This window comes from Macaca mulatta, chromosome 2, assembly GCF_049350105.2.
Source record: "Macaca mulatta isolate MMU2019108-1 chromosome 2, T2T-MMU8v2.0, whole genome shotgun sequence".
Taxonomy (NCBI): domain Eukaryota; kingdom Metazoa; phylum Chordata; class Mammalia; order Primates; family Cercopithecidae; genus Macaca; species Macaca mulatta.
The window spans coordinates 16,836,250-16,856,516 of record NC_133407.1 but is presented as its reverse complement, the minus strand read 5'-3'; the positions used below and the strand labels follow the sequence as shown (position 1 = coordinate 16,856,516).

The 20,267-nt window shown below is 45.9% G+C and overlaps 1 protein-coding gene across 4 annotated transcripts in view; it reads right to left on the bottom strand.

Annotated features, from left to right (window-relative positions):
* Positions 1 to 591: 591 nt before the first annotated feature.
* Positions 592 to 20,267, bottom strand: part of OSBPL10 (oxysterol binding protein like 10) — a 326,237-nt gene continuing 306,561 nt past the window's right edge. For 2 of the 4 annotated variants that reach the window (XM_015132398.3, XM_015132400.3), the window contains 4 exons: positions 9,062 to 9,248; positions 6,927 to 7,109; positions 3,807 to 3,960; positions 592 to 1,880 (listed from right to left, as the gene is read on the bottom strand). In XM_015132398.3, the coding sequence (XP_014987884.3) occupies positions 1,836 to 1,880; positions 3,807 to 3,960; positions 6,927 to 7,109; positions 9,062 to 9,248 (569 nt within the window). In that variant the 3' untranslated portion in view covers positions 592 to 1,835. Of the gene's footprint in view, positions 1,881 to 3,600; positions 3,961 to 6,926; positions 7,110 to 9,061; positions 9,249 to 20,267 lie in introns of those variants that run through there. The other 2 variants (XM_015132397.3, XM_015132399.3) reach the window with 1 other exon arrangement.

Here is a 20,267-nt window from a genome sequence, read left to right as displayed (position 1 = left end):
AGCAGTGGCTACAAGGGTATTCATAATTATTCCTGGAGTTGTACCTTTGTTTTATGTAAATCTCCTGACACGTAACATTTCACAATTTTAAATGTACCCCCAGCCCCAAAAGAAAAGTGAGCCCTCTCCATGTTTTACCTTTCAGATGGTATATGCTTTGTAGTCAGACTGGAAAAATCCAACAACATAGTGATTACTTTTCAGTCTCATTGAGTTTTCTTCTTTTTCTCACAATAGCATTTGTTCCACTTTCTCTGTCAGAAATAAGATGGTTCCAGGTACTTGATTCACCCAGACGCTTTAATGACTGTGGACCTATGTAGGCTTCCTTTATGACTTCTGGTCGTGACTGTTTTCATGAAACAACACTCACTGGGTAGGAGTTAAATGTTCTTATAGGACTTATCAGAAAATATTCATAAATGTTCATCTGGTAGATTTTTTAATGTGTTAAATACTTTTTTCGATATAGATATGATTGCTCTTCATATCAACAATTAGAAATATCTAACCAGGAAAACTTGAGCTCACTTAGAGACACCAATCTAATAGAACTGTTGAATCCCTGAAAATAAAACACAGACACAGATATGTATTCAATCGAAATATATTTGTCTAATATCTACAAAGTGTGAACAACTGGTCTTAAGAAAGCAGACAAAAGGCACAAAATTAGTATTACTACAGAGAAGCATTCATGCTATCTGGATTTTATAAATATTGAAGTGGCACAGTAAAAAATAAATTAAGCATTCAGCAAAAACTGGGTATTTCATTTTTTCCTTGCTTTGTATTTTGGTCACTCCTTTGACCTCATGTGTAAAGACTGAAATTTAACTGAAACCATGGAATATTTATGCAGGCGTTATGTATGTTTTAATCACAGTGCTTTCTTGCAGAGTTTGGGTTAACCAGAGAGGTACACTTGAGGAAAAAATAATCCACAGGAAATTCTCTTCTCTTTCCCCAAACTAAATACAAGATTGAGGCTGTGGCTGTGCATGTTTTCATGTGCATGTGTGTATTTAACTTCTAAAGCCCTTTTTCATCACAAAAGAAGTCTCCATATGATTGACTGGTTTTCTGATGTAAAAGAAGCAACTTCTCAAAAATGTATGACTAGCGCTGTGACCATGAGAGATGGGTGGAAAACTCCTTGGTGGGCCTTGGCTCTTAGTTGTCCCAGACGTGCTCCATCCTGCAAGGCTCTGGCATAAATCTTTAACAGCTTCCTGCCAACCCCATCCAACAGGAAATAGTTGCTTATCTTTCTTGGGCACAGACAGACAAAACACTGAGGTGGAGAGGGAGGTGAGAATCACAATAATTTTGAAATGATAGCCACCCATACCTCTACTAGGAATGAGCCACTTTCTCCTATATGGACAGTGATTAGGCCATGCCAGTTCACCTTCATTTTGACAGGAGTTGACTAAGTGAGAATATCTTTGTGAGTGTAAAACATTTTTGGCAAAGTGAAAAATAGAAAACTTCAAACTTCGTTGATAAAAAGGAGCTTATGTTTACGCACTTTAACCTTTAACCTTGGTGAGTGCAGTATTTACATGTGTAATCATACTCAGCAGATGTGTACATAGTGCATGTGTGTGAACATATACAGTATGTACATACACATGCCTCAAATGGCTCTTGAATAAATTCATTCCTCTAGCAGAGTGTGGGGGTGCACTTTTCATAGTAAATAATTTCTCTGTTATCATTTCTTGGATTCTAATACAAGGTCTCAGTGAATGCCAACAAAACCCTGATACTCTACTACTTTAATATTCCTACAAAAACAGGGCTATACAGGAAAGCTCTGCGCCTCCACCCCATCAGTGTGCCTTCCAGAGGGGATTGAAGTATACCCAGCCATCACCCTGCAAGAGAAGAAAGGAGGCATTATTACATGGAGACCTCTCAACAGGGAAAGAGGGAAGCAAGGGTAACCGCAGCCAGTCTGTCTCTGTGTCTGCCCTGTCTTCATACCTCACACACAGGCCGGGCTGCTGGCCTCAGTACCCCTCCTCAGCCCAGCTGCTCTTCAGAGACCTAGATGACCTTGACCTTCCCACCCTGGCATGGCAGGAGGAAACCCCATGAAATGAGCAAAATAAAAGGGGAGCTTGGTTGGCTTCCATCAAGGCTGATTACTTGACCAAAAAAAAGCACTTTGACAGTGGGACAAGAGAAAACAGAGTAGCTAGATGAATGGCCAGGGGAAAGAAAAGGCAAGGGAAGTGACTTCTAGCCCACAGGGGAACACCCAACAAAGGCTTTCTCCAGCAGGCAGTAGTCACAAACAAATCAGCACAGGCCAATCAAACATCAAGTGGGAAAAAGGCAAGAATTAAAATGGTATTAATACATACCATCTAGTTATGACTAGAAGGCGCTATACTGAATAACTGTGCTGGTGTTCAGATGACTCTTACTCCTTACATGTCCCCAGCCCTTCTGTTATGGACATACTGGCTTTTCTTAAACCCAGGAAGAACTGTAAATGTTTTTTTCGATGTTGTTGCTGTTTAATGCACAACCTTCCGCAAAAGTCAGACAAACTAGCTCTCTCAAGAGAAAAGGGATCCACCTCACAGAAGGATCTTTCGAGGTTTTACCTCACCTGGGCAGGGCTCCCACACAGGGTCCCCACTCAGTGACCCATAAAGGCTGAGTCTTCTCCAGGCAGCTTTCCTGTCTGAACCAGAATCCAACCTTGAAATCTCCTTCAGTCCACAACCCACGGTTCCTGACTCTGGGGAGAACAGTGGTGGCTCCCTGCTCTTAACATGAATCTACCCCAGTTAACCTACTATGTTGCCCTAACTCACTTCTCAAGAGCCTTGGATGTAGACAGAATAATCCCTCTTTGTAGCAGAAGTCAGGGGTTAGCAGCACCTGGGCTAAAGAAAGCCCACAGATACATTTTGATTGGCTCCTGGTATTTAATTTTTTTTAATTCTTTGACCATGCAAATATGAGATTTCTCATAAAAATTCAGATTTCTGGCTCCTCATGAACAACTAGACAACCTGTTATCACCGGGAGATGAGTGGCATCTGCCCCAGTCCTCACCGGCCTGCTGCCCATTGATGTTGCTGGGTTCCTGTGGGCTTGCTTTAAGACACATGGCTCCTACACATTCATAATGTCCAACTCTGTTCTCAGAGTGCTTCCCAATCCCTCCACAACTTCAAGAGCGTAAGGGCTTCAGCTGGGCACACGGTGCCCTGCCCACTTGCCCCGATATTATTTCTAGCTTCCAGTGTCACATTTGCAGGTGACAGCAGCAGCATTTTAGGCACAGGACTCAGGCTGGCCTTCCCCTGCATGACTAGCCCTTGTGACCCACAGGAGGTAAAGCTCTGAAAGGCAATTCTTCATCAGTGAGGGCTGCAGCCCACCCAGGTGTGGAGATGGGCTGTGAGGCACTCCACAACTAGTTTGTTACTAAAGATGATGTAACAGGGGCCATGATGGTTTTCTTTTTAAAACTAAAACAGTATCCAGTCTGCAGTCCCATTCCGTTCCCTCGCAGGCAGGCTGACATGCTCTTCTGACATAGGGATACTGGAGGGGAAGTGTCAGTTGCTCGGTTCTGCCTTCCAGAAGGTTTCATGAATATTGTGGCAGAAAACCTGTCCTGAAGCCTGATCCAAAGCTGGAGTCAGGACCGAGATGCCCCAGTCTATCCCTGCCCCTGGCTGGCATTTATCCAATCTGGGGGGTCAGCAAGAAAAACCCATCTACCCTCTCAGGACAAGTTCTCTCCTGGGCAAGGGCCCAATGACAGACGGCAGAGTTACCTCCTGGATAAAATATTTGGGCTTCCATGGTGTGCGGAGGTTCTCGCGCTTCCGTTCCTCTACCCGTTGCTTCTCCTCCAGGTGCCGCTTCTGCTCGGTGGCTGCGTCAATGTCCCCCAGCCGCAGGTATCGGGTCACCTCCCGCCAGAGGTTCCTGGGGATGGGTGGAGGAGAGGAAACAATCAGCCAGGCCAGCTGGCTGCAAGCTAACAGAACTCTGCCGGGAGCAGCCAGAGCAGCAAGGGGCATCCAGGCGAGCCCTCTCTGGGGTAGCTCATCCCAGACACCTCAAAGACCCCAAGAGCCTGGATTTGAACCCAGGGCTACCCAGCTCCACCTCTGTGCTGTTTCCACTCTCCACTTGTACCAGGCAGCATGCCTTTCTCAGGGCCCAGAGTTTCTGGAAATCAAATCTAAGAGTAGTAGTAGTAGGCATTCTGCTACTACTACAAACAACGATAGCAGGCATATATGGCATTTGCCATATTTCTAAGCATTTTACATACATAAACCTATTTAATCCTCACAGCAACCCAATGACATATTATAGATGGTAGATTCTTATCTCCATGTTACAGAGGAGACAATTTAAGGTCTACATAAGGTTAGGTGACTTGCCCAAGGACAGCACACTAGTAAATCAGAATAAGACCTGCTTTCCCACAAGGGAACCTGGAATTAGGGGTTAGAGGCTGATGCATGTGTGGTGTGTGAGTATTTGTGTGTGCATGCTTATAGTGTGGGACCTCTCTTCTCCCCACGTGTCTACACAAAGCCACTTCTCTGCTTCCTGCATTCATTGTAGAACGCAGCCTAAAGGTAGTGAGGCCAGGCTGCTTGGTTCACTACCCCTCTTCAGCCCAGCTGCTCTTTGGACACTCAGATGACCTTGACCTTCCTAACCTGGCATGGCAGGAGGAAACCCCAGGAAATGAGCAAAATAAAAGGGGAGCTTGAGTGGTTTACATCAATCAAGGCTGATTACTTGGCAAAAAAAGCACTTTGACAGTGGGACAAGATAAAAGGAAAGTACTAGTGTTTAATACTACTTTGTATTTGGCTTATGCTTTACACACAGCTTTCCTCCTCAGGACGTCCTTGGGACCAGCCTGTATTCAGACATACTCTGTTCTAGGGAGAAATGAAAGGAACCATGATAAATCAGAACACCACCACCTAAGCACTTCCTCACTTAAATGCACCAGAAGGTCAGATTTCACAGACGAGGAACTGTCAGAATGCCAGGTGGTGGAGATTCCCTCCCTGGCTTCTAGAAAACGAGGCCTCTTCACCCAGGGGCCAGTGAATGCCCATCATTAGGTCCTGGGCCAGGGAGCACATCTACAGCAGGTGTCCTTAACCCTTTCCCCAGCAAGGGCTCAGAGCAGCAGGAAGGCTTGAATGCTGGCATGGTCAGGCTGAGGACAGGTGGATGGGGCTGCCGGTGAACTAGGGACAGCCAGTAGCACCTCCTGGGGGTGCAGACGCCAACAGAAGAAATCCCATAGTTCCCATAGGCTAACAAGCAACAAAGAGTCTTAATAAGGAGTAGCTAAACTACTCTGATATCCCTGGAGGAAAAGTAGCAGGTGATCATAGTTTTGTTCTCAACAGCCAGATCAGAAACAACAGTCACGTTATGATATGAACCACAGCGTTCCCCATTCTGGGAATGCTTCATCAGAGGCAGTGTGGCAAGGGGATGGGTTTCTTCCCTCATTGCAGTCTTTCCCTTGTCCTGCTACTGCTGCCCAACAGGATGGACTGAAAAAGACAACTGGTAAGAGTCCAAGCTCTCCAGTTAGACACAGAGAAAGGCTGTGCTCACTGTCCTCAAATAAACTGATTAACAAGCAAGAGTGCACTAAATCTACAACGAAGCAAAGGTTCCAGGGATACTGAAGCTCTGTTTCCATTAAACCCAGTTATTAATATAATGTATTATTTATACATACTGTGGTATCCCTGCTTTGTTTCCACTTATAAGAACTGTTTCTATTTGGTTACAAATTCTTGTAATAATAGTAAAGCTTTCAGAAAATCATTTGTAATTTCATTTTAACCCTACATCGTATTTCTAAAGAGTGTATGCTTTTAGATTAGAGCAGCAGTTGGCAAACATTTTCTGTACAGGGCCAGAGAGTAAACATCTTAGGCTTTGCAAGCCATATGGTCTTGGTTGCAACTACCTAACTCAGCCATTGCAGCAGGAAAGCAGCCATAAGCCATATGTAAATGAATGATCATGGCTGTGTTCCAATAAAACTTTATTTACAAAATCAGCCTCAGGTTGGATTTGGCCCACTGGCCGTTTGCTGATGTCCCACATTAAAAACTAAAACTGGCATATTCCAAGGATATTCTGCTTCTGTGCCTGCATAAACATCACATTAAGTGGCTGCATTATATTCATACCATAGCCACAGAATAGATATATGAATTGAACGGATACTTCATAATTTACTTAACCAGTTTTCAAATATTAGACAGGTGATTTCTCTTTCTTTTGTTGCTTAGTTTTCTTTAAACAAAGAACAAACCATTTTATGTTGTTTAAATTTTTTCTGAATTTAAGAGTTTGTCCTGAGAACAGATTCTTAGAAGTAGAACATGAGATTAAAGTGGATTAATGAATTGAAAGCTACTGATCCATGCAGCTAAACTGCACACACTCCTACTAGAAGGACAGGGTATAGAGTGTCAGTTTTACTACACCTTTCCCAGCATTTAATTTTTTTTTAAAACATTGTTAATCTGGCAAGAAAAAAATAGTATCTCATTGACTCACTGTGCAGTTCTTTGATTACTATCAACTCTCTGTATTTACCTTTGCAATTAAGCAACAGATCAGTTGACAAACTTTTGCAAGACAAGCAGTAAAAGTCTGCTGAAGTCTATCCTCACACCCACCCCATGACTACAGAATGACTTAACTGAAAGCTGAAAGGTTCTGCTCCTAAGTGACACACAGTAGAAAACTAAAATATCTAAAGAAGCCAGGAGAACATGATTCCTGGCCTGTTTCCAGTCGCTAAGCTTTCAAAGTCTTCTTTCTTCTCTGTCCCTTGAGTCAAGTGCCCAGCATGACTAAGCAGGAGAGGAAGACAGCCCAATTCTCACCTGGACTCCATAGGCCCCTGCTTCTCGAGAGGTCTGATCTTCTTGGGATACACTGGCAGTGTGGTTGTGTCGATGACTTTGGTTTCTCCATTGCTGTAGGTGAACTCTAAAGTACCATTCCATTCCCCATGGGCTTTACAAACAATGGTGTTGGTTGGGTTGTGCTTCACTTCTGCGGTAACCCTGAATTAATGAGTCAAATGAACACACTTTGCAAAATGATAAAAACAGAGACTTCAAAGGTACACCCATCTATAGAGATTTTTTTTTTTTTAAATCAAGAATGGGAAGGAGGGATTGTTTTTGGAGCTTTGCTCAAAGACTAGCTCTTAAAAGATGATCTAATATCCTTGAACAGCAAAAGAAAGCATCACTGGAAAAAAAAAGTCTATAGATTAGTTAATAGTAATACAGCAATGCTAATTTCTTAACTGTAATATTCTGTAAGATATCACTGGGATGAAAATCAGGCAATTCAAGAAAAACAAAATACGTGGGAAGGGGACGAGAGATAAAAGACTACAAATATGGTGCAGTATCTATAGCTTGGGTGATGGGTGCACCAAAATCTCACAAATCACCACTAAAGAACTTACTCATGTAACCAAATACCATCTGTACCCCAATAACGTATGCAAAAAATTAATTTTTTAAAAAAAGGAAAACAAAATAGCATATACTCTCTCTTCTCCAAAATAGCATCTAATAATGCTACATTTTAACCCTAAAAAGACTGTAAGAGTGTAGGGTGAGCTTTTCAATCCTTAAATCATTAGGTCTATTTTGTATGGGGTCAAACATGGTTGCCCACAATCCCAACAGAGCTTACGTTGGAAAAGGAGGGAAATATCCACTCCAGCATCCACACATCCCCTGAATGAAGGCTGAGCAGAACCTAGAGTCTCAGTCTCAATCAATACCTTCCTACTCACAGTAGTGGCTCTGAGGAATGACTTCAACCTCTCCTTTAGAGGGCCTTTGTGGAGATTTGTGACCTCTCTTCCACCTGCCTTGCCTGTGGGAATTCCAAGTGAAAGCAGACTCCCAGCTCCCTCTCCACCACTGAGCTTTCTGCGCAGTTGAAGGAACACCGCAGAAACGGGGATACCTGCCCCAAAGCAGCCACGTGTAGGGTCTAAACTCCCCTTTTCCTTAAGGCCCAGCTCAGGCCGAATTTAGAGTTTCCAAACAGACTGGGAGGCTTTCTCCTTGAGCCTAAAAACAGTCAGCAAGGCCGAGGCTCACAGGCAGGTATGAGGCATCTTCTGGGTTGCACACAGTGGAAAGGTGTTAGTGGCATGCTGGGAAATATTTAGCAACTGGATCTCCAAAAGGGAAAACACCTGATTTGTACCATTTGCCAATTTCTGTGATGCCTATCATGGCTGATTTCAACACCAATATGATAGCACTGAACGTGAAATACACACAAATCAGTTCTCACGAGCTGGTGTGTGCTGGTTCCAGGTGCCCCCAAAGGGTGTCCACATGCCCCTGTGACACTCTGACACACTCACACTAATGCCATGCAGAATAATGCTTTCCAAGAAAATGGGCAAAGATGGAAGCTTGTTTGTATAGTATATCTTGCTTATGCAGTAGAGCTGTGCTGAAAGAGGAATTTTTTTATAGCTGCAGCAATGAAAACAATTGTGTGCTTCCTCAAACAGCAGACCTCTCCTTCAATGACTTAGACTTGGGCTTCCCAAGTTTTTCAAAAGAAAGAAAGGATCCTGACCTCATGGATGCATGACACAGAATTGAGGACAGTGTGGCCAACTAATGGAAATGGGGAACTGTCTGGCTATGTCTGGGTTCAAAGATTCAATCACTTTACAGCAAAGCAACAAACTGTGGCTTCAGAAGGGAGAGTTTATTCCAACAGAAGTGCTTTTATTCTCTGGCATCTGCTCTGCAAATGCGTCACCAAAGATTTAACCTTAAGTTTAGAGTGGGGAGGACTCCAAAAAACTGCCATGTAAGGTAGGGAAAAGGCATCTCTTTTGGAACAGATCTTAACAATTTTATCTTGATTTTCAACTCATCCCATTACTGAAACTCAGTCTTCTAATAGTGAAAGGAAACTCAGGGCATCATGTTAAGACAAAGCCAGAGCCTCTCCAGCCAGATCCTACCTGTGGACTTTCCCTCCATAGAAAGGCTTCGTGTGGAATATCACCGTCGCTGAGTACCCAGTCTTGGCACAGTTGATGCTGACTTTTCCTCCGAGCTCCACCCATGGGATGGTGAGAATGGACCGGGCGTAGGCACTAGGCAGGGTGAATACGTACTCCTCCCCGTGTTCCAGGAGCCTCAACACACCTCCAGGGAGAGAGGAGGGAGAGTTAGCCATGCAAAAACACCAAGAGGGCACGGGGGATCAGAAGAAATGAAGACGGGAAACCACAGAGCCTCTTGCACAGATGTCACATCTCCCACCTCTGCAGAGGTGAGCTGCTCGTTCGCCATGGGCTCTACTGTGTGAAAGGCACTGAGAATACAGCCGTGAATAAGATAGACCCACTTTCTGCCCTCAGAGAGCAGAACAGAAAGGTGGTCATTAGTCACCAGAGGAACACAAAATTATAACAGTGATAAAGGTGGGAGGGCAAGGTGGCCAGCACAATGGAGGCCTCCAAGAGGAGAGACTCACCTGGTAAGGGAAGGTTTCCCTAAGAAAAAGAACAGGGGAAGGAAGAGTGTTCTGGGCAGGGGGAAAAGCATGTGCAAAGGCCCTGGGGTAGGAAGGAGCCTGGTAAGTGTGAAGAGGCTGGGAAGAGGGCCCACATGCAGAAGAGAGATGGTATGTATAGGTTTGGAGGATGACCAAGTCGGCAGGGGCCAGACCTTGTCTTTTAAACTTCTAGGAAGAGTTCTGCCTTTATCCCAAGAGCTACAGAGACAACCTCAATGGTTCTCACAAAAATAGAGAAATCAGGCTGTACAGCTGCTGTCAGCAACCTCAGGAAAGACACCTGCCAAGCGTGGGAATCTAACACTTACTGCCCACTCACCTCCACAGGAGGGGTTCTCCAACCTACAACCCAAAGTGGGAAAGGCCTTATTCCTCTTGAAGCGATGAAGAATTAGGTGGGTTTGTTCATTTTTCTAGGGAAGGGAACGGCCACAGTTTTCATCAAGTCCTCAAAGACCACCCCCAAAGTATAGAAGCTCCCAGGACTGCTGTAGAGTTGTATACAGAGGCCCTATACAGACTGGCAGAGGCTCTGAGACCCAGCACTACAGCTCTCTTAAGATCACGTCTCCACAAGGCACCTCTCAGTCTCCCATCCAGCACTCTGGCACTTGGCTCCCTAGAGATGCACATTCTCAGCTCCACTCCAGCTCACCCCAGGCCTCGCTCTAGGGCTGCTCTGAGCCTTGTCAAAAGCACTCTGAGCCTTAAGAGGGTAGAGGACCAGGGGTGGTTAGTGACGGCACCTTCCTGGGCTTCCAGTCCTCCACTGGAACGAGTGAAGAGTGGGGTCAATGGCTCCCACATGAGAGCACTTTCCAGCTGCCAGACATTCCTGGGAGCTCCATATGAACTATCTTCTTCAGCTCACAACGGCCCTGTTTGGCAATGATTATCGTTTTAATAAGAATGAGGAAACAAACTTTTAGGAGAGGTTAAGTAATTCAGCCGTTTGGTACTTCCCTCTTAGGCTAAATATGCATCTAAATCACTTAGAGCTCGAATTTGCCTAGGGGAGGCAGGGAAGGAGAGAGAGAGAGAGAGAGAGAGAGAGAGAGAGAGAGAACCAGAACACCAGGAGGATAGGGAGAGAGAGGAGGAGGGGGATGGGGAGGGAGGGCAAGTTTCTTTTAGTACAGATGAGCTTGCCAGGGGAGTCTGAGGAGAGATGGGGTTAATTTGTACAAAGGAGTCATGATTGCTCTTAGTTTCTAAAGCCAATACTAAGATGTGTTCGACTATAGTTCAATTTACCCTGGAGAATTCCTCTAATTGCCCATGCACTACGGTATTTAGGACACAGTAGGCTTGTCCGAACCAGCAACATGACTCTCAGCTCTCAGTTAAGTCCATTAAAGTCAGTTTTCCCAATCCATGAAATACTTGGCTGGTTCTACAAACCCAAGTTGACATGCTATAGTACGTGTTTAGGAGCCTCGATCCCTCCCAGTGTGAGGGATCCTCAGACACATGGACACAGGCAGGCACCCAGGAGAAGCAGATCACGTGGGCTGGACTGGAGGGCAGATATCACAGCAGCATTTACATCCTATCTCTGTGGCTGGGAACATAATTGAATACATTTAATGCAAATCCACAAATAGCATAAGTCCACTACACCAAATACACTGCATATCAGAACAGACGGGCCTTCTCCCCTCTTCTCTGCTCCAGCTTGCTGGAGCTCTCTTGACTAAACTGATCTTGCTAAAAGTAAAGCCCAGACCACCTCTTGCTCTCACTGTTACTCATTCTTCCTTCTGCATTTTAGAGAGAAGAGCATCCAAGATGACCCTGGAGGCCCTGTCCTATCCAAGCAGTTAAGGGAGGAGTGTTGTATTCTGAGGAGAATTAGACATTGGTGTTTCAAGCCTGATAGTTTCTGATCAGTACCCCTGGAGGAGAATGGCCAAGTCTGACACTGTGTTTTGTTCAAAGGCTACAGTTGTATCTGACTTCTTTGAATGGGGTTGAGAAGACAGCCTAAAGCAGGTGGAAAATTGCAGCCAATGTCAAACACAGATCAATACTTGGTTCTTCTTGACCAACAGCCAGGGAAAGTGGAAGAGAGAGAGGTCACCTCAAATATCCCTCTCTCTACTCAGTTTTATCTCCCAAGACCCTGGTTCCTTGGGTGCCAGCTGTATCCTCACAGACTTGGAAACGGTGGCAGCTGAGAGAGTCCCCTGGACCCTGTAGAGAAGGCTACCATTCACCATGCCTTCAAGGCCCCAGAGGAGAGGGTCCACCGCCACCCTCCCCACAGCACTAATGGACTAAGACAGCCCCCAACTTAGCTATGGTTCAACTTGCAATGTTTTGACCTTACAATGGTGCCAAAGCAGGAAGTGTTCAATAGAAACTGTGCTTTGAATTGTGGTCTTTTCCCAGGCTAGTGATATGTGGGATGACCCTCTGGTGTAATGCCAGGCAGCAGCAGTGAGGCTCTTTTTCTTTTTTGGAGACAGGGTCCCACTCAGTCACTCAGGCTGAAGTGCAATGGCGCAATCATGGCTCACTGCAGCCTTGACCTCCTGGACTCAAGCAATCCTCCTGAGTAGCTGGGACTACAAGCATGCGCCACCATGCCTGACTAATTAAAAAAAAAAATTATTTGTAGAGATGAGGTCTCCTTATGTTGCCCAAGCTGGTCTTGAACTCTTGGGCTCAAGTGATCCTCCTGCCTCTGCCTCCCAAAGTGAGTATAAACAACCTCCTATATAGTTTGGATATTTGACCCCCTCCAAACCTCATGTTGAAATTCGATCCCCAATGTTGGAGGTGGGGCCTAGTGAGAGGTGTTTTGGTCATGGGGAGGGAGCTCTCATTAATGACTTATGGCCAGCCTAGCAGTAATGAGTGAGTGCTCGCATTAGTAGTTCTTGCAGGAGCTCCCCTGAGAGCTAGTTGTCAAAGAGAGGCTAGGCCTGTGCAGTGGCTCACTCCTGCAATCCCAGCACTTTGGGAGGTGGAGGTAGGAAGACGGCTTGAGCCTAGGAGTTTGAGACCAGCCTTGGCAACATGATGAAACCTTGTTTCTATAAAAAAAATTTTTTTTTAAATTAGCTGGGCATGGTGGTGAGCACCTGTAGTCCCAGCTACTTGGGAAGTTAAGATAGGAGGATCACTTAGCCCGGGAAGTCGAGGCTGCAGTGAGCCGTGGTCATGTCACTGCACTTCAGCCTGGACAACAGAGTGAGACCCTGTCTCAAATAAATAAATAAATAAATAAATAAATAAATAAATGGAAAAGAGCCTGGCACCTCCCCCACCTTGCTTCTGCTCTTGCCATGTGACCCCCACTCAGGGGTTCCCCTTCCTCATCCACCACGAGTGGATGTAGCCTGAGGCCCTCGTCAGAAGCAGATGCTAGTGCCATGCTTTTTGTACAGCCTGCTGAACTGTGAGTCAAATGAACCTCTTTTCTCTCAGGTATTCCTTTATAGCAATGCAAATGGACTAGGACACAACCCATCCTCTCCAGTGTGCTGTGCTGCCAGATGATTCTGCCCAATGGCAGGCTCATGTAAGGGTTCTGAGCACGTTTCAGGTAGGCTGGGTTAAGCGAGGATGTTGCTAGGCTAGGTATATTAAATGTAGTTTCAACTTAGGATATTTTCGCCTTCGGATGGGCTTATTGGGACATAACCCCGTCATAAGCCAAGGAGCATCTCTACTCGGTAGTAAAATCCTTCCAGGCCAGCAGTATGTCTCCCTGGCATCATAACCTCCCCCCTGATGTCTACGGCCTTCCTATTTTGTGGTTCACCCTTCATGTCCTTAACTGGGATACCTGGGGGACTCCCACCGCTTGCACGTCTAGCAGGAAACCTCTACAGACTGGGAACACACAACAGCCACAAACTCGGCTGGCTGGTATTCCTAGTCTCATTCATAAATATAAACTTTGTAGTAAGGTAGGATTGTACAGCTGAGATCTTCTTCACCATGTTTTTTCATGGAGAATATGCCACAGCTTTTTTAAGACCTGGGTGAAATCTTAGAGGATCATTCCAAGTCCTCCATCACTCACCAGCCTGGCAATCTTAACTTCTCTGTGCCTCAGTTTCCTCATCTGTGACGCAGAGACAGTGGTATCTGTACCTCCCACGGCTGTGGTAAAGACGGAGAAGGCGATTCTAAACTCAGCTAACGGCACTGCAGTATGGCACACTGCCAAAATCCTGAAGGTTTTATGTCTTAATTACTCCTCATTCTTTAAAGCGGCCCTCTCTGTGGGTATCGCCACCTGGCAATAAAGAGGAAACTACAACGTCTTCCAATGGGCTATGCCTGTGAGGGATGGAAAAGACACAGGGCAGGGCAGACTTTCTCTAATATAGCACTTTGCATAAGAGATAGCATCCTCCTCCCATTTGTCTTCAGAAAAATCTCTTCCAAATCAAGGTACATTTTCCCCCAAGTCCTGGGGGAGGTCAGTGAGCCTCAGAGCTAAACTGATTAGAAGGCACTGGCTAGACCACATGCCTTTGGCTTTTTTTCTGAAAATCCATAAATGTGTGTTCATTCATTAAATCACCTGCAATTATGCCTTCTTAATACTCCTTTTTTGCAGGGTTACATTTTTTAAAAAAATCTCTCCTTAACATGAATAAAAGACTATATTAAAATTAGACTTACAAATGGGATCACAAATATAAGTTACTTCTTCATTTGGCCTAACAGCTAAGAAAAGCTTAAAAAAAAACATCAAATAATCAATCCTTCCATGCATGGTTAGTCCTCAGGCTGGGAAATCTTCATTTGAAATTCCACAAATTGATTCACCAATAAACATAAAAGCAAAGCATTAAGATTTTCAAACTGATAAACTTAAAATAATTTTGTGCCCAATCTCAATCTGAGGAACCAAAATATTCATCTGGGACATGGATTCTGGAAAGAAGAGTCACAGAAGGAACTCTGGGAAGTGTGTTTGCAGACCCGGCAGCATCGGCACTCACGAGCCCAGTGGCAATCATGTCGCTTCCTCTCATTAGAACTGTCTTTCCCCACAGACTCAATTAGGAGTCTGTACCATTTACTAGGCATTGATTCAGGCATTTTGAGGGAAGTGGGCTGCAAAGAGCAGTTGAACGCCCCTCAGCTCCACAGTGGTGCAGGGTTGGGAGGGGTGAGCATCCCACACCATGGACAGAAGTCTTAGGTTGACTGAATGGTGTCAGCTCTCACTGTCAGAGCAATAGAAACGAGAGGATGGGAGAAAGCGGTGCAGTCTCTGGGGTCAACCTGAGTGAATTCAGGGCATAATGAAGCACTTCATAATAGCATTTCATTACAGTCAAATATGCCACAGCCTAAAGGCCATGATTTAAGAGATAAGCCCACATAGTTACATTCACAATTTCAAGTGGACCCATGTAAGATCTCATTTTTATAATGAGGAGATGGAAAAAGCATTATTTACACCCAATCAACAAATTCATGGAATGTGCAGGAAATATGCAAGGGAAGGGAAACTATCTGACCTCCTGCCTTCCCCCAATCAAAGGAGCTCTGAGTGTGGCAGCCAGAACCTTCTGCTTCAGAGTTTGGAGATTCTCAGAAATCGTTTGTGTGAAAAATCAGATCCTGTGTTACAGAGGACACATTTTAATTCATACAAAAGATAAGGGGATATGGCTACTGGAAGGACTTAGGCAAACTCAAGGTCTCACCAGAACGAGCCAAGGGTCCCCCAGCCCTGCTCAGGCCCACCCACAGCAGGAGAACATCAGGTCAGTGGCCAGGAAGAGCCATGTCCAGGAGAGGCCTTTCACAGTCTCTCTCCAGAATCTTCTTTCTGAACTCAGCATGCTATTGAGAAGTTCTGAGTGGAATTTTCAAGCAGTTAGAAAAAAAGCAGCAAATTCTAATTCTGCTTCATCTGCAGGCTGCATCTGAGGGCCTCAGGGAGGGTGTTCCACGGCTTCTCACCCACGACACTGTGGTCCTGGGCTGGGTAAAGTGAATCAAGGGCTCCAGTCCCTGCCTGCTGCCTATGAGTAACGGAGGAGCTACGATCTTGAGACCTCACAGGCCTACCCTGTGGAGACACAGACATTCAACAACGGCCAACAGTAAGACAGAGTAAAGATGTCGGTTAGTTCAGGGGACAGAGGGCTAAAAGGACCTCATCACTCTCTCAAGTTCAGTTGCAGAGGCAATGAAAGGAGGCCACATGCTGTGCTGGGCTGAGGGGTGACCTGTTGATGGTGCGGTTTAAATGAAAGGGCTCGAGACACCAGAGGGAGACAGAAAGGACGAGGGTGCAGGGAAGCAGAGGGAAGACGAAGATGATGAACACGCTGTGTAGAGGGAAGAAGGGAAAGATGAACACATTGTGTGGGGAAGGGAGAATAACCAGCTTTAAAACACAATCACACATGTGACACCACTGCACACCCACCTCCTTTTTGGAGCCCACTGCTGGTGGTCGGAGACAGGGGAACAGTGACTACTATTTGGTAGGGAAGGAAGGATCCTGAAGGGAGAGACTGCGTTTCTGTAAAGAATTCCCTAAATCACTAACAATGGATTTGCAAATCTACCTTTTCAAAAATGTCCACATATTTGTCTAACGGCAAGAATTAGGGGCTCACAGACTGAGGCATTGACCCGCTACTTCAATTTAAGAATCTGGCTTGACCATGCCTTGACAAGCAGCAAGTGCAGGGAAATCCCCAGACAAAAGGCATTCTATTCACCAAGCACTTACTCTGACTAATCACAGATTCAAACTGTGTGTGTGTATGTGCGTGTGTGTGTGTGTGCATGTGTGCACGTGTGTGTGTGGGAGGGGGCGTGGGGGAAGAAGAGAAAAAAGAAACAACTTCCCTCTCTGCTTCTATCTTTGCATTGGGCCCTCTCCACTTCCGCCTTCAGCCTATTCTTCACTCAGCCAACACGGATGCTGCTAAAATCATGTCTACCCTCCAGCAACTGCCATCTCACAGCAAACGGCAAAGTCCTTCCAGGTCCCCAAAATCGATCCCAAAATGTGGCCTCTCCTCTCTGGCCTTATTTCTTCTCTTCCCGGCCACCCACTCACTCTGCTGCAGACACAGTGGCCCCTGGCTGTCCTCAAAACACCCCAGCCACTTGCTCGCAACTTGGGGCCTTACTACTTGCTGTTCTTTTTTGCCTAGAAGACCCCTTCTTAAACCTGCTTCAGGCCCTTCCTCAGCTGCTCTATCTTGTTGAGGTTCACATTAGGGAAAACTGCAACCTCCCTGCCCCAGCTTCACTCTCTCTCCTCCTTCCTACTTTGTCTTAGTGTCAATCATCATCTATCACACTGAGGACTTCACGCACATGTCTTGTCTTCTCTCTGGCCCTCCTGCTGGAGCATGAGCTCCCGGGGGCCCGGAATCTGTGTGCTGTGGCCTCTGCTGCATCTCTGGCATTAAGGATGGTGCCAATCACTTAACAAATAAACGGATGAATGGATAAGTGAATGGGTAAATGACAGATTTATTCGAGCCACCACTGTTACAGATAAGGAGGTAAACATGTTTAAAATACTATCTGTAGAAAATGTGCAAGGAATCATCTTGCATACGGGACATAAATACAAAGTGTGAACTGCCTTCTCTACCTTCTCTAGCAAACAAACATATTTCATCTTCAAAATATTTATTATGTGGGAAATTTAGAATAAGGAATAAAATTAAATACAATGAGATGAGTCTCCTGAATACCAATTTTTGTTTTTAAGAAAAGGAAAAGGTTTTTCTACCAATATAAACCTCATAGCATGAGGCAAGCCTAAAGCAACCTACGAAAACACAGAGCCCCAGATAAGTCAGAACCAGGATTAATGTTGCTCCCATTCTTATTACAAACTTAAGTATAAAAATCAATGTGAACAACTCCTCCCACAGGGGAGTCCTTGGCAATCTTCTCCCTGCTTTCAACAGGAAGAGCTACCCAAGTATTCTAACCAGAGCTCTCAGTTCATGCAATTTCAAGAGTCCCCAGTCTGGGCTGAGACACACTTTTTGAAAGCTGCCAGGGGGCTTTAACCCAAACAGTACTGCAGGGTGGCAGCTCCCTGTCGCTTCATCCAAGGAGAAGGCAGAGTTCAGGAGAACAAGCAGTCACTGGGGTCACAAAAGAGGCCGGTGAGGAAATATCTCTTGTTCCTCTAGCCCTGCCCCCCCGAGAAACACACTTGAATCAAGTTTTCTCAGTGTCAGAGAGAGGCCTCAACAGCCCTGGCTGTGTCCATGTAGGGCTCTAACCTGCCTTGACCAGGTCCCCCTTCCCTGGCCCACCGCCTGCTGCTCAACCCTGCTCCTCTGCTCTTCCTGGGCTTGTGAACTCAGGGGGCTGCCTGAACCTCCTCAGATTCTGGTATCTCATCCACAGGTCAGAGATGAGCTGAGAAATGGCCCCTGACTGAAGGAGACCTCAGCAGCTGCCCTGCATCCCCCTTCAATGCCTTGTGCTGAGGGCAGGATGGATACTGTTGTTAATTATGGACAGGTTCCTAGGCAAGCTGCCCCTCTCAGGCTCCTCATCTGTGAAATGAGGATAGCTGGTCTCATCCAAGGTCTGCTGAGCATTCTGAAGCAAGAGAATCCTTTTGGAAATAAACTTGTATAGGGAAGTCCATCTGGTAAACAGGTAAGGATGGATGGAGATGCTCAGGCTGGAGTGGACTTGGGAAGAAGACCAGCCTCACCACTCACTCCCTGTGCCCCTCTAAGGAGCCTGGGATTCTCTCCAGCACAGCTGGAAACCCTGGAGCATATGGCGGACAAATGCCCTTTCAGCTACAAGACGTCATGGTCCAGTCATCACTGGTAACAGCTCCTCTTTAAGAAGAGAGACGACTTCTGGCATCCCTCTCCCCTTGTCAACAGCAGGAAAAGCCAGACAACCCAGTCATAAATTGGGACTTTTCTAATTGGAAAATAGTTGCAATACTGCACTCTCACAGAAGATAACCTAAGAGGGGGATAATATTCATTATTGATGAGGTTTATCTAAAGATAGATGTATTTTTACATCTTTCCCCCACAGATACAACCCACCTCCATCTGAATTGTGGAAAAGGCCTAAACTGGGTGGCCCAAGATCATCCTGGTGACAGGTGTGTCCCTGGCCTCCTGCACAAATTAATGAATGTCTCATTGGTGAACTTCTTGATCCTGATTGATCCTTGAGAGGAAGGTGTGAGGAGTGCAGCAGGAGCTGGCTGATTACTAGACCTGTGTGCAAGGAAGACCCCGGTGAAGGCCCGACATGAATGCTGAGTGCATCTGTGGGCACTCTGGAGTTGCCGTCTTATCTACACAAGGGGGACGGGACTTTGGTGTGTAAACCTAACAGAGAAGCGGAACCCAAGAGTGGGTATTTTCCTGAATAGAACCATTGCATGCAAACCCTAAATAAGGAAGAATTGTCTACATTTACAGTCCCCAATTCGTCTCCTTCCTTCTCTCTTGACTTTAGTCAGATTTTCACTAGTGCTACTCCACTGACAACTGCTGTCAAGGTCACGAGTGACCTTCATGATCCAAAATCCATGATCGCTTCTCAGTTCTCATCTTACTGAAGTAACCAGGCATCACGTGATGCAATTGATCACTGTCGCACTTTGAAGCCCTTCTTCACTTGCCTCACAGGGAGCACCTTCTCCCATTCCATTCAGTCTACTTCTGTTTCTTCACTTGCCTCGCAGGGAGCACCTTCTCCCATTCCATTCAGTCTACTTCTCTGGCCACCCCTCATCAGTCTCCTCGGCTGGCCGTTCGTCTTGTGGACCTCTTCATGCTGCTTAATGCTTCAGAAATCAGTGCCCACTCAGCAGTCACATTAGTCTCAAGGCCTTAAATATTTTATCTCAGCCAGGACCCTCCCTATGAAACTCCAGCTTGCATACACAATTGCCTACTCTAGCACTCCCTTCAACGACCAAACCCTAACAACCGCCCTTGAGCTCCCACACTCTCCCTTCAAAGTAGCCCAATACCCAGCCCTCAGTCTTCCCATCTCAGTTAACAGCTAGTCCATCCTTCTAGGTGCTCAGGTCAAAACCTTGGCAACACTCTCTCTCACACTCCACATCCCATCCAGAGGCAAATCCTCTTGGCTCTAACTTTAGAACCCATCCAGATCCTTACTACTCCACTACTTGTACTTCCTCCACTATTCTCCACCTGGTCCTATTCTCCACCTGGTCCAAGCCACCATCATCACCTGCTTAGTTATTCTCACAAACTCCTCCCTAGTGTCCTTGTTTCCACCACTACCCCTGTCAGGGTCTGTTTTCAACAAATGGCTGGAGCAGTCTTGCTGAACTGTGAGATTGAGCCTGGTACTCTCCGGCTCAAAAGTGCCAGTGGCTTCCTGGCTCCCTCACTGTAAGAGCCTTAGCAATAGCCCATGAGGTCCTACATAATCTGGCCACCATCACCACCCTGACCTCCACCTGCCCCTGTTCACCCTGCTCCAGTCACATGGGCTTCCTATCTCCATCCCCATGCCAGGGACATTTTACCTCTAGGTCTCTGCCTCGTTCTTTCTGCACACGAACTCTTTCCCAGTGATCTATAAGGCTTGCCTTGCCCGCTCTTTGCCCACTTTGGGTCTTTGCTCAAAGAACACCTTAGTGAGGCCTTCCCACTGGCCAGCTCATC